Source organism: Oncorhynchus nerka, linkage group LG14 (genome assembly GCF_034236695.1).
Source record: "Oncorhynchus nerka isolate Pitt River linkage group LG14, Oner_Uvic_2.0, whole genome shotgun sequence".
Lineage (NCBI taxonomy): Eukaryota > Metazoa > Chordata > Actinopteri > Salmoniformes > Salmonidae > Oncorhynchus > Oncorhynchus nerka.
In genome coordinates this window covers 105,110,343-105,124,132 of record NC_088409.1, presented here as the reverse complement: position 1 = coordinate 105,124,132, position 13,790 = coordinate 105,110,343, and the positions used below count along the sequence as shown (strand labels likewise).

Genomic DNA, 13,790 nt, shown 5'->3' with positions numbered 1-13,790 from the left:
GTACCAACACATCCTCCGAGAGCAACTTCTCCCAACAATCCAGGAACAGTTTGGTGACAAACAATGCCATTTCCAGCATGATGGAGCACCTTCCCATAAGGCAAAAGTGATAACTAAGTGGCTCGGGGAACAAAACATAAATATTTTGGGTCTATGGCCAGGAAACTCCCCAGACCTTAATCCCATTGAGAATTTATGGTCAATCCTCAAGAGGTGGGTGGACAAACAAAAACCAACAAATTCTGACAAACTCCAAGCATTGATTATGCAAGAATGGGCTGCCATCAGTCAGGATGTGGCCCAGAAGTTAATTGACAGCGTGCTAGGGCGGATTGCAGAGGTCTTGAAAAAGAAGGGTCAACAATGCAAATATTGACTCTGCATCAACTTCATATAATTGTCAATAAAAGCCTTTGACACTTATGAAATGCTTGTAATTATACTTCAGTCTTCCATAGTAACATCTGACAAAAATATCTAAAGACACTGAAGCAGCAAACATTGTGGAAATTCATTTTTGTGTAATTCTCAAGACTTTTGGCCACGACTTGCATTCGGCGCAAGTCAAATAACACGACAAATAACATTTGATTCGATTGGATTTGATTTCATTACATTCAGCCACAAGAGTATTAGTGCGACTGGTACTGATGTTGGGTGATTGGAGATGATGCAGACAATTACATTGATGGAAGCTACAATCTAGCTGCAATATTAAAGCTGATTCACCCCCTACAAACGGTTTAATAAAACATAAAAACATATAATTTTAGTGGAACTAAGGGGCCTAGTACAAACCATGAAAAAAAGGGCCAGACCATAATTCCTCATCCACCAAAATTTACAGTTGGGACGATGCATTGGGGCACGTAGCGTTCTCCTGGCATCTGCCAAACCCAGATTCGTCCGTCGGACTACCAGATGGTGAAGAGTAGTGATTAATCACTCCAGAGAACGCGTCGGACTACCAGATGGTGAAGAGTAGTGATTAATCACTCCAGAGAACGCGTCGGACTACCAGATGCTGAAGAGTAGTGATTAATCACTCCAGAGAACGCGTCGGACTACCAGATGGTGAAGAGTAGTGATTAATCACTCCAGAGAACGCGTCGGACTACCAGATGGTGAAGAGTAGTGATTCATCACTCCAGAGAACGCGTCGGACTACCAGATGGTGAAGAGTAGTGATTCATCACTCCAGAGAACGCGTCGGACTACCAGATGGTGAAGAGTAGTGATTCATCACTCCAGAGAACGCGTCGGACTACCAGATGGTGAAGAGTAGTGATTCATCACTCCAGAGAACGCGTCGGACTACCAGATGGTGAAGAGTAGTGATTCATCACTCCAGAGAACGCGTCGGACTACCAGATGGTGAAGAGTAGTGATTCATCACTCCAGAGAACGCGTCGGACTACCAGATGGTGAAGAGTAGTGATTCATCACTCCAGAGAACGCGTCGGACTACCAGATGGTGAAGAGTAGTGATTCATCACTCCAGAGAACGCGTCGGACTACCAGATGGTGAAGAGTAGTGATTCATCACTCCAGAGAACGCGTCGGACTACCAGATGGTGAAGAGTAGTGATTCATCACTCCAGAGAACGCGTCGGACTACCAGATGGTGAAGAGTAGTGATTCATCACTCCAGAGAACGCGTCGGACTACCAGATGGTGAAGAGTAGTGATTCATCACTCCAGAGAACGCGTCGGACTACCAGATGGTGAAGAGTAGTGATTCATCACTCCAGAGAACGCGTCGGACTACCAGATGGTGAAGAGTAGTGATTAATCACTCCAGAGAACGCGTCGGACTACCAGATGGTGAAGAGTTGTGATTCATCACTCCAGAGAACGCGTCGGACTACCAGATGGTGAAGAGTAGTGATTCATCACTCCAGAGAACGCGTCGGACTACCAGATGGTGAAGAGTAGTGATTCATCACTCCAGAGAACGCGTCGGACTACCAGATGGTGAAGAGTAGTGATTCATCACTCCAGAGAACGCGTCGGACTACCAGATGGTGAAGAGTAGTGATTCATCACTCCAGAGAACGCGTCGGACTACCAGATGGTGAAGAGTAGTGATTCATCACTCCAGAGAACGCGTCGGACTACCAGATGGTGAAGAGTAGTGATTAATCACTCCAGAGAACGCGTCGGACTACCAGATGGTGAAGAGTAGTGATTCATCACTCCAGACAACGCGTCGGACTACCAGATGGTGAAGAGTAGTGATTCATCACTCCAGAGAACGCGTCGGACTACCAGATGGTGAAGAGTAGTGATTCATCACTCCAGAGAACGCGTCGGACTACCAGATGGTGAAGAGTAGTGATTCATCACTCCAGAGAACGCGTCGGACTACCAGATGGTGAAGAGTAGTGATTCATCACTCCAGAGAACGCATTTCCACTGCTCCCTAGCCCAATGGCGCCAAGCTTTACACCACTCCAGCAGACGCTTGGTATTGCGCATGGTGATCTTGGGCATGTGAGCAGCTGCTTTAATTGGTTGAGGAGTTTGTTAAATAAGCAGATGCAAGACAGAGACACAGAGACAGAGACATGGAGAAACAGAGCCTCAGAGCCTCATAGCCACAGAGAGAGTGCCCCAGAGACACAGAGCCTCAGAGACACAGAGTCTCAGCCACTCAGAGCCTCAGCCACTCAGCCTCTCAGAATCTCAGAGCCTCAGCAACTCAGAGTATTATAGCCTCAGCCATGGCCAGGTTTATATATTATATTTCTGGAAAACAATCCCTGGTTTGGATTACATACATACGCACAGTTAGGAACAGAAACAGTCTACATCCCAAATGGAACCCTATGGGCCCTGGTCTAAAGTAGTGCACTACAGAGGGAATAGGAACCCTTTGGGCCCTGGTCTAAATTAGTGGACTACATAGGGAATAGGAACCCTTTGGGCCCTGGTCTAAAATAGTGCACTACAGAGGGAATAGGAACCCTATGGGCCCTGGTCTAAAGTAGTGGGCTACAGAGGGAATAGGAACCCTATGGGCCCTGGTCTAAAGTAGTGGACTACAGAGGGAATAGGAACCCTATGGGCCCTGGTCTAAAATAGTGCACTACAGAGGGAATAGGAACCCTATGGGCCCTGATCTAAAGTAGTGGGCTACAGAGGGAATAGGAACCCTTTGGGCCCTGGTCTAAATTAGTGGACTACATAGGGAATAGGAACCCTTTGGGCCCTGGTCTAAAATAGTGCACTACAGAGGGAATAGGAACCCTATGGGCCCTGGTCTAAAGTAGTGGGCTACAGAGGGAATAGGAACCCTATGGGCCCTGGTCTAAAGTAGTGGACTACAGAGGGAATAGGAACCCTATGGGCCCTGGTCTAAAATAGTGCACTACAGAGGGAATAGGAACCCTATGGGCCCTGATCTAAAGTAGTGGGCTACAGAGGGAATAGGAACCCTATGGGCCCTGGTCTAAAGTAGTGGACTACAGAGGGAATAGGAACCCTATGGGCCCTGGTCTAAAATAGTGCACTACAGAGGGAATAGGAACCCTATGGGCCCTGGTCTAAAGTAGTGGACTACAGAGGGAATAGGAACCCTATGGGCCCTGGTCTAAAGTAGTGGACTACAGAGGGAATAGGAACCCTATGGGCCCTGGTCTAAAGTAGTGGACTACAGAGGGAATAGGAACCCTTTGGGCCCTGGTCTAAATTAGTGCACTACAGAGGGAATAGGAACCCTATGGGACCTGGTCTAAAGTAGTGGACTACAGAGGGAATAGGAACCCTATGGGCCCTGGTCTAAAGTAGTGGACTACAGAGGGAATAGGAACCCTATGGGCCCTGGTCTAAAGTAGTGGACTACAGAGGGAATAGGAACCCTATGGGCCCTGGTCTAAAATAGTGCACTACAGAGGGAATAGGAACCCTATGGGCCCTGGTCTAAAGTAGTGGACTACAGAGGGAATAGGAACCCTATGGGCCCTGGTCTAAAATAGTGCACTACAGAGGGAATAGGAACCCTATGGGCCCTGGTCTAAAATAGTGCACTACAGAGGGAATAGGGTGCCATTTGGGACGCAGTTGGAAATGCCGTAGCAAAGTTGACTGGTGTAAATAGTCTATTTTACCAGCTGCTTTATCTGCATTGCGTTTTTAACAGGAGATACTGATTTCATGAATGCTTTGTATATTTCTATTTTAGAAATAGTATACTGCCGAGACGGGTTCTTTTGTTTTGCTAGTTGAGTAAGAAAAACATGTCAGTTCAACATGATGCTTTCGCTTAGTGAGAGAAAATTTATTTTTGGATTGAACTGTAGTCAGTTACATACTGTATGTTTTCACCCAGCTGGACCCACACCCCAACCAGACCTCCACCTGCTAGGCCCACACCCCAACCCAGACCTCCACCTGCTAGGCCCACACCCCAACCCAGACCTCCACCTGCTAGGCCCACACGCCAACCAGACCTCCACCTGCTAGGCCCACACGCCAACCAGACCTCCACCTGCTAGGCCCACACGCCAACCAGACCTCCACCTGCTAGGCCCACACCCCAACCCAGACCTCCACCTGCTAGACCACCACCCCAACCAGACCTCCACCTGCTAGGCCCACACCCCAACCCAGACCTCCACCTGCTAGGCCCACACGCCAACCAGACCTCCACCTGCTAGGCCCACACGCCAACCAGACCTCCACCTGCTAGGCCCACACCCCAACCAGACCTCCACCTGCTAGGCCCACACGCCAACCAGACCTCCACCTGCTAGGCCCACACGCCAACCAGACCTCCACCTGCTAGGCCCACACCCCAACCCAGACCTCCACCTGCTAGACCACCACCCCAACCAGACCTCCACCTGCTAGGCCCACACCCCAACCCAGACCTCCACCTGCTAGGCCCACACGCCAACCAGACCTCCACCTGCTAGGCCCACACGCCAACCAGACCTCCACCTGCTAGGCCCACACCCCAACCAGACCTCCACCTGCTAGGCCCACACCCCAACCCAGACCTCCACCTGCTAGGCCACCACCCCAACCCAGACCTCCACCTGCTAGGCCACCACCCCAACCCAGACCTCCAACACCTGAAGGGGAGCTATATTCCATCATGAGGGACCCACAGAGGTGGTGTTGGTGGCACAGTGTCACACACACACACACACACACACACACACACACACACACACACACACACACACACACACACACACACACACACACACACACACACACACACACACACACACACACACTAAAGTTACCTGCTTCTTTAGTCCGGACCCCTCTGGATGGGGCACTGGGGTCTCCTGTCCCGATAGCGTTGCTGGCCACCACCCTGAATTCATAGGCCACCCAGGGGTTCAGGTCCACAGCCATGGCTGACTCCATGTCCCCTGTCACTAGCTCTGGGTCTGAAGAGGACAGAGGGAGAGGGGAGGTAGAGAGACATTCACGACCAGAACTGCATGATAAACAGGGCCAGAACAGTCGAAATACATCAGTGGAGAACAGAGATGTTGGCTCAGAATTAAACAGGACATGTTGACACCGCAGTATTGCAGTAGGGAAAATATTGTATATTCGAATCATAACTCCGTTATTGAAATACACTCATGGAATGGTATGATGTAATCTTGCCACAAGGTTCTTGACCAGGGCCCATAAGGAATAGGGTTCTTGACCAGGAACCAGAAGGAATAGGGTTTTTGACCAGGGCCCATAAGGAATAGGGTTCTTGACCAGGAACCAGAAGGAATAGTGTTTTTGACCAGGGCCCATAAGGAATAGGGTTCTTGACCAGGGCCCATAAGGAATAGGGTTCTTGACCAGGAACCAGAAGGAATAGTGTTTTTGACCAGGGCCCATAAGGAATAGGGTTCTTGACCAGGGCCCATAAGGAATAGGGTTCTTGACCAGGGCCCAGAAGGAATAGGGTTCTTGACCAGGAACCAGAAGGAATAGGGTTCTTGACCAGGGCCCATAAGGAATAGGGTTCTTGACCAGGGCCCAGAAGGAATAGGGTTCTTGACCAGGGCCCATGAAGAATAGAGTTCTTGACCATGGCCCATGAGGAATAGGGACTGCCTCTACCAATCCCCATATTCACCACCAGACTGCCTCTATCATTCCTCATATTCACCACCAGACTGCCTCTACCATTCCCCATATTCACCACCAGACTGCCTCTACCATTCCCCATATTCACCACCAGACTGCCTCTACCATTCCCCATATTCACCACCAGACTGCCTCTACCATTCCCCATATTCACCACCAGACTGCCTCTACCATTCCCCATATTCACCACCAGACTGCCTCTACCATTCCCCATATTCACCACCAGACTGCCTCTACCATCCCCCATATTCACCACCAGACTGCCTCTACCATTCCCCATATTCACCACCAGACTGCCTCTACCATTCCCCATATTCACCACCAGACTGCCTCTACCATTCCCCATATTCACCACCAGACTGCCTCTACCATTCCCCATATTCACCACCAGACTGCCTCTACCATCCCCCATATTCACCACCAGACTGCCTCTACCATCCCCCATATTCACCACCAGACTGCCTCTACCATTCCCCATATTCACCACCAGACTGCCTCTACCATCCCCCATATTCACCACCAGACTGCCTCTACCATCCCCCATATTCACTACAAGCCTGCCTCTACCATTCCCCATATTCACTACAAGCCTGCCTCTACCATTCACCATATTCACCACCAGACTGCCTCTACCATACCCCATATTCACCACCAGACTGCCTCTACCATTCCTCATATGTTTAGATCACTGTGGAGTGACAAATATTACAAGGCATAATTGGCTGGGTTGGACAATACACCTTATGCACATTCCATCATCGAATATTCTAAACACACCTCCTACCGGCGTGGCAATTTCCAGTGGCGCATACTATAGAACGGAAGTCAGTCTCGTTGTTATCAACGATATAACGTTACTACCACTATGTCACCGTTTTTTACTAGGTGTCTTCAGGTCTTCAGGACATCAGCCTCCGAGACTCACAAGAATGAAAAGGGGTTCAAGATGTACAGTGGGGAGAATAAGTATTTGATACACTGACGAATTTGCAGGTTTTCCTACTGACAAAGCATGTAGAGGTCTGTAATTGTTATCATAGGTACACTTCAACTGTGAGAGACGGAATCTAAAACAAACATCCAGAAAATCACATTGTATGATTATTAAGTAATTATTATTAATAAATAGCCCATCCAATCTACCTGTCATGTCTTTACTATCCTTAACTGAAGACTTTTAGTTTTTCATAAAAGATTCACTGTAGTTAGCATTACGCGATTAAACTGATTAATCATGTAACTGTAATTAACTAGGAAGTCGGGGCAACAAGGAAAATATTCCGATCACAAAGTTATAATTTTCCTAATATTACTTTTCATATATTTTCATATATGATCAATAGTCTTCTGATTAATAAATTCTTCTTTACCTCAAGTTAGTCAAGGCAAGCTTCAATGCCATACAACTCTCCTTCCGTGGCCTCCAATTGCTCTTAAATACAAGTAAAACTAAATGCATGCTCTTCAACCGATCGCTGCCTGCACCTGCCCGCCTGTCCAACATCACTACTCTGGACGGCTCTGACTTAGAATACGTGGACAACTACAAATACCTAGGTGTCTGGTTAGACTGTAAACTCTTCTTCCAGACCCACATCAAACATCTCCAATCCAAAGTTAAATCTAGAATTGGCTTCCTATTTCGCAACAAAGCGTCCTTCACTCATGCTGCCAAACATACCCTTGTAAAACTGACCATCCTACCAATCCTCGACTTTGGCGATGTCATTTACAAAATAGCCTCCAATACCGTACTCAACAAATTGGATGCAGTCTATCACAGTGCAATCCGTTTTGTCACCAAAGCCCCATATACTACCCACCATTGCGACCTGTACGCTCTCGTTGGCTGGCCCTCGCTTCATACTCGTCGCTAAAACCAACTGGCTCCATGTCATCTACAAGACCCTGCTAGGTAAAGTCCCCCCTTATCTCAGCTCGCTGGTCACCATAGCATCACCCACCTGTAGCACGCGCTCCAGCAGGTATATCTCTCTGGTCACCCCCAAAACCAATTCTTTTTTTGGCCGCCTCTCCTTCTAGTTCTCTGCTGCCAATGACTGGAACGAACTACAAAAATCTCTGAAACTGGAGACACTTATCTCCCTCACTAGCTTTAAGCACCAACTGTCAGAGCAGCTCACAGATTACTGCACCTGTACATAGCCCACCTATAATTTAGCCCAAACAACTACCTCTTTCCCTACTGTATTTATTTTATTTATTTATTTGTTTTGCTCCTTTGCACACCATTATTTTTATTTCTACTTTGCACATTCTTCCATTGCAAAACTACCATTCCAGTGTTTTACTTGCTATATTGTATTTACTTTGCCACCATGGCCTTTTTTGCCTTTACCCCCCTTATCTCACCTCATTTGCTCACATCGTATATAGACTTGTTTATACTGTATTATTGACTGTATGTTTGTTTTACTCCATGTGTAACTCTGTGTCATTGTATGTGTAGAACTGCTTTGCTTTATCTTGGCCAGGTCGCAATTGTAAATGAGAACTTGTTCTCAACTTGCCTATATTTATTTTTTTAAGTCTCATTCCAAACATCGTAAATTGTTGGTTATCTACACGAACCAATTCTTCACAATGAGTCATCCATACATCAATTGTCTTAAAATAATTTGTTTACTAACTAAGTTATTCACAGAAATGCAAATTCACACAAACAGTAGATAGTTACAAGGAAATGATAACGGAGTTTCCCTAGTGGGATAAACCAGCATCGTGGCTTGGTGTACAAAAGGGAAGTGGGGGTCGACTGAGATGAGACAACACAGAGTTGATAATTATAACAATTGAAATGCTAATCCTTTGCACATGAACGCTCACTCATTTGGGAATAATTGCAATCAATATATATATTTACGCTCAGTGTGTTGTCGGGTCTCGGTTGAAAAGTTTCTGTTGGAGAGTCTGTCCGTCCTCTCTCTCTCTCTTAGAATGGGGAGTTCAGAGTGACATTCATTCATGTCGTTATAGAATAGATGTTTCGGTGGTTGTCGGCAGACTAGTAATTAATATCAAAGACTTGTTCTTATTCTGTCGGTATCAATAGTCTAAGAGTTTAACCATGTGGGATGGTTAAAAGATTCAGCAGTCTGGTCTCAAACCTTGTCCCTCTCGCTATCGAGGTAAGCTGGTCTGCAACCTTTGTCCTCTCGTAATTGAGAACAACATGGTCTGTTGAGAAATTTTCAAAGTGGGGGTTTTATTCGGGAAGCAGAAAAAGCTTTCTCATGACGCCAGGTCCTAACTGTGCTCATGGGCGGTCCTCTGATTTAGTTAACCTGTCTGGGAACGGGGTCCCGCCAACTCCCATGAGTTTCACGAAATTGTACCAAACGGACCAGTTCGTAGCTGGATTCTTCACCGATCTTTTATACCTTCTCCAGAACATAAATTAAGTTTGGTTCTCCAGTTCTGTGAGGTGGAAGAAATTCCTTTGTTCTCTATGAAAATTCACTCTGTCTCTATGCTGTGGCCATGAGGAGATAATCTCCTCCAGGAATTTACGACCTCTCTCTGACCACAGTAGCCTGGGTGTAGGAGACAGGGAGAGGGGGTGGGGCTTGCTGTACCCAAAGAGGGCAACGTCATGACATGCCTCATCACCATATTGTTATTTATTTAGCTCCATTGCACCCCAGTACCGCTCCTTGCACACTCATCTTCTGCACATCTATCACTTCAGTGTTTAAATAACAGTGAACATGTTCTTAAATGTAAGATGGACTTTGGGATAATAATTAATAGTAAATAAACAATAGTAAAACTTGATAATAATAAATATGGTATAGGGCACCCCTCAGCAGGAAAAACAACTAGACAGTCATTTGTGCCATCCCTCCTAAATAGCTCGGGCTAATGTTCCTATCGAGTCAGTGAGGCCACCAGGCTAGTCTGTTTATTTAAAAAAATGTATTGGTATGTAACTGTTATGAAGGTTGTATTGTCAATTTTGTTTTGTATTTAAATGCTACTTTAAATGTGTACATGACGCTCATAACAAAATTTCGCCATGGGGACAATAAAGTCATGAATGATTACTGTACCTTGTGTAAAAATGTATATCCTCATCAGAACCAGCAAATCGCTGTAGACCAAAGCCGTGTTGCGTGGGCAGTTTCTCCAGCTTGGATCGAAGCTCCTCAATTTCTCTTACGTGCTTATGGTTTGCCATGTCCAGGGCTGCAGGGTCAGGGACTGCACGGTAATCATGTGTCTGAACCGGATCAGAGACGGCGCAGTAATCATGTGTCTGGACCAGATCAGAGACGGCACAGTAATCATGTGTCTGGACCGGATCGGAGACGGCACAGTAATCATGTGTTTGGACCGGATCGGAGACGGCACAGTAATCATGTGTCTGGACCGGATCGGAGACGGCACAGTAATCATGTGTCTGGACCGGATCGGAGACGGCACAGTAATCATGTCTGGACCGGATCGGAGACGGCACAGTAATCAAGTGTCTGGACCGGATCGGAGACGGCACAGTAATCATGTGTTTGGACCGGATCGGAGACGGCACAGTAATCATGTGTCTGGACCGGATCGGAGACGGCACAGTAATCATGTGTCTGGACCGGATCGGAGACGGCACAGTAATCATGTGTCTGGACCGGATCGGAGACGGCACAGTAATCAAGTGTCTGGACCGGATCGGAGACGGCACAGTAATCATGTGTTTGGACCGGATCGGAGACGGCACAGTAATCATGTGTCTGGACCGGATCGGAGACGGCATGGTCCATAGGCTGCGCACCTTGTTCCTCATCCTCCTCAGTCGAAGCAGGAGGTTTCAGTCTTCTTTCCCAAACACCATGTCTCTTTTGAATGTGCTAGTTCCACGCGAAGACTGTAGGAACAACACCCTTTTTCGGGTATTGTCACCCCCCAATTTTTCCCTCAACTATGTCACTCTCGATGAAATGTCTACTACACACCTTTGCGTGTTTGGTGACAGTAAAGTTGTCACGACGTACCACCACCAACCACCTTTTACTATGCTGACTTTAATACTAATAATATAATATAATATACTGTAGATATACTGTAATATGAAATACTAAATGTAATAATATAATAATACTGTAGATATACTGCAATATGAAATACTGACATTAATACCAATAATATAATATAATATACTGTAGATATACTGTAACATGAAATACTAAATGTAATAATATAATAATACTGTAGATATACTGTAACATGAAATACTGACTTTAATACTAATAATATAATATAATAATACTGTAGATATACTGTACTGTTGAACAAGGCTTAATGGCCTTTCTTCCCAGTCTGTGTTGTTGAACAAGGCCTAATGGCCTTTCTTCCCAGTCTGTGTTGTTGAACAAGGCTTAATGGCCTTTCTTCCCAGTCTGTGTTGTTGAACAAGGCTTAATGGCCTTTCTTCCCAGTCTGTGTTGTTGAACAAGGCCTAATGGCCTTTCTTCCCAGTCTGTGTTGTTGAACAAGGCCTAATGGCCTTTCTTCCCAGTCTGTGTTGTTGAACAAGGCCTAATGGCCTTTCTTCCCAGTCTGTGTTGTTGAACAAGGCTTAATGGCCTTCGTTTCCAGTCTGTGTTGTTGAACAAGGCCTAATGGCCTTTCTTCCCAGTCTGTGTTGTTGAACAAGGCTTAATGGCCTTTCTTCCCAGTCTGTGTTGTTGAACAAGGCCTAATGGCCTTTCTTCCCAGTCTGTGTTGTTGAACAAGGCCTAATGGCCTTTCTTCCCAGTCTGTGTTGTTGAACAAGGCTTAATGGCCTTCGTTTCCAGTCTGTGTTGTTGAACAAGGCCTAATGGCCTTTCTTCCCAGTCTGTGTTGTTGAACAAGGCGTAATGGCCTTTCTTCCCGGTCTGTGTTGTTGAACAAGGCCTAATGGCCTTCGTTTCCAGTCTGTGTTGTTGAACAAGGCCTAATGGCCTTTCTTCCCAGTCTGTGTTGTTGAACAAGGCTTAATGGCCTTCGTTTCCAGTCTGTGTTGTTGAACAAGGCCTAATGGCCTTTCTTCCCAGTCTGTGTTGTTGAACAAGGCTTAATGGCCTTTCTTCCCAGTCTGTGTTGTTGAACAAGGCCTAATGGCCTTTCTTCCCAGTCTGTGTTGTTGAACAAGGCCTAATGGCCTTTCTTCCCAGTCTGTGTTGTTGAACAAGGCTTAATGGCCTTTCTTCCCAGTCTGTGTTGTTGAACAAGGCTTAATGGCCTTTCTTCCCAGTCTGTGTTGTTGAACAAGGCTTAATGGCCTTTCTTCCCAGTCTGTGTTGTTGAACAAGGCCTAATGGCCTTTCTTCCCAGTCTGTGTTGTTGAACAAGGCCTAATGGCCTTCGTTTCCAGTCTGTGTTGTTGAACAAGGCTTAATGGCCTTTCTTCCCAGTCTGTGTTGTTGAACAAGGCTTAATGGCCTTTCTTCCCAGTCTGTGTTGTTGAACAAGGCCTAATGGCCTTTCTTCCCAGTCTGTGTTGTTGAACAAGGCCTAATGGCCTTTCTTCACAGTCTGTGTTGTTGAACAAGGCCTAATGGCCTTCGTTTCCAGTCTGTGTTGTTGAATAAGGCCTAATGGCCTTTCTTCCCAGTCTGTGTTGTTGAACAAGGCTTAATGGTCTTTCCTCATGTTCTATGCTAATGAACAAGGTTTAATGTAAAATAACAAAATGAAAAGGGTTGTATCCCAAATGGCACCTTATTCACTTGTGCACTACATTTGACCAGAGCCCATAGGGATCACCATAGGGCTCTAGTCTAAAGTAGTGTTCTATCTAGGGAATAGGGTGTCATTTGGGCCACAGTTATTGTGAATCATCCTAAATCTATGGACATGATTCATTATGGAGCTCTAAACTTTTCTATTATTCTTATCCTCCCAACGCAGAAGCAGCAGCGGTGCAGATTACACCTACTGAATCAGCAGTCATCCTCTGACATGAACAGATAATTATACGCTATTACTGTCATGGTACGGGGAAATAAACCCAATGAAATAGCGACAGCTCAGTAAAAATACTGTGGTTTCTCACTGCCACCTCAGGAATCAGCTTTGCCATTCTTAACAGAAAGAGGTTAATTTTCCGGTAAAATCTGACATAATTCTGCATGTAATTTAGACCACTGAAATTACCTTTTGAGCTCCACAGTGTTTTTATTAAGTTCTGTTGAACAGGAAATTACAGTTACAATGAATACATCATCATGGACAAGAACAAAACAATGCACCTCCAGCATTAGTCTCCAGTCGGGGACATTCGAAGTCTAGAGTTTATATTTCCTTCCATATCGGTTTCCACAAGCCAATATATCCTGTATGCAACTTAACATCTCTGGCCTCCATATCGGTTTCCACAATGCAATACATCCCCTATGGAGCTAAACATCTCTGGCCTAAAACAGGACAGCATCCATACCTGTCCTGAGGGTCTGCCAGCCCAGGGAGAAGGGGCTCCGGGCCTGGAGATTGTAGCTGCTGATGGGGCTGTGGTTGTCAACCCCTCCACTCCACGACAGGGTGGCTGTAGTGTCCGTGATCTCCTCTACTATCACCACACCAGGGGGTCCTGGGGGGCCTAGAGAGAGATTTAGAGAGAGAGAGAGAGACGGAGAGAAATTTAGAAACCTATCCAACCAAAAACATAGAGACCAAGAAAATCTGGTCAC

The 13,790-nt window shown here is 46.2% G+C and overlaps 1 protein-coding gene across 1 annotated transcript in view; it reads right to left on the bottom strand.

Annotated features, from left to right (window-relative positions):
* The window catches only part of LOC115115930 (contactin-5), a gene marked incomplete at its 5' end in the record, with an annotated part of 417,179 nt that overhangs the window by 80,057 nt on the left and 323,332 nt on the right, over nt 1-13,790 (bottom strand). The window contains 2 exons of the mRNA XM_065000650.1: nt 5,253-5,402; nt 13,541-13,699. Coding sequence (XP_064856722.1) covers nt 5,253-5,402; nt 13,541-13,699 — 309 coding nt within the window. The remainder of the gene's footprint in view (nt 1-5,252; nt 5,403-13,540; nt 13,700-13,790) is intronic.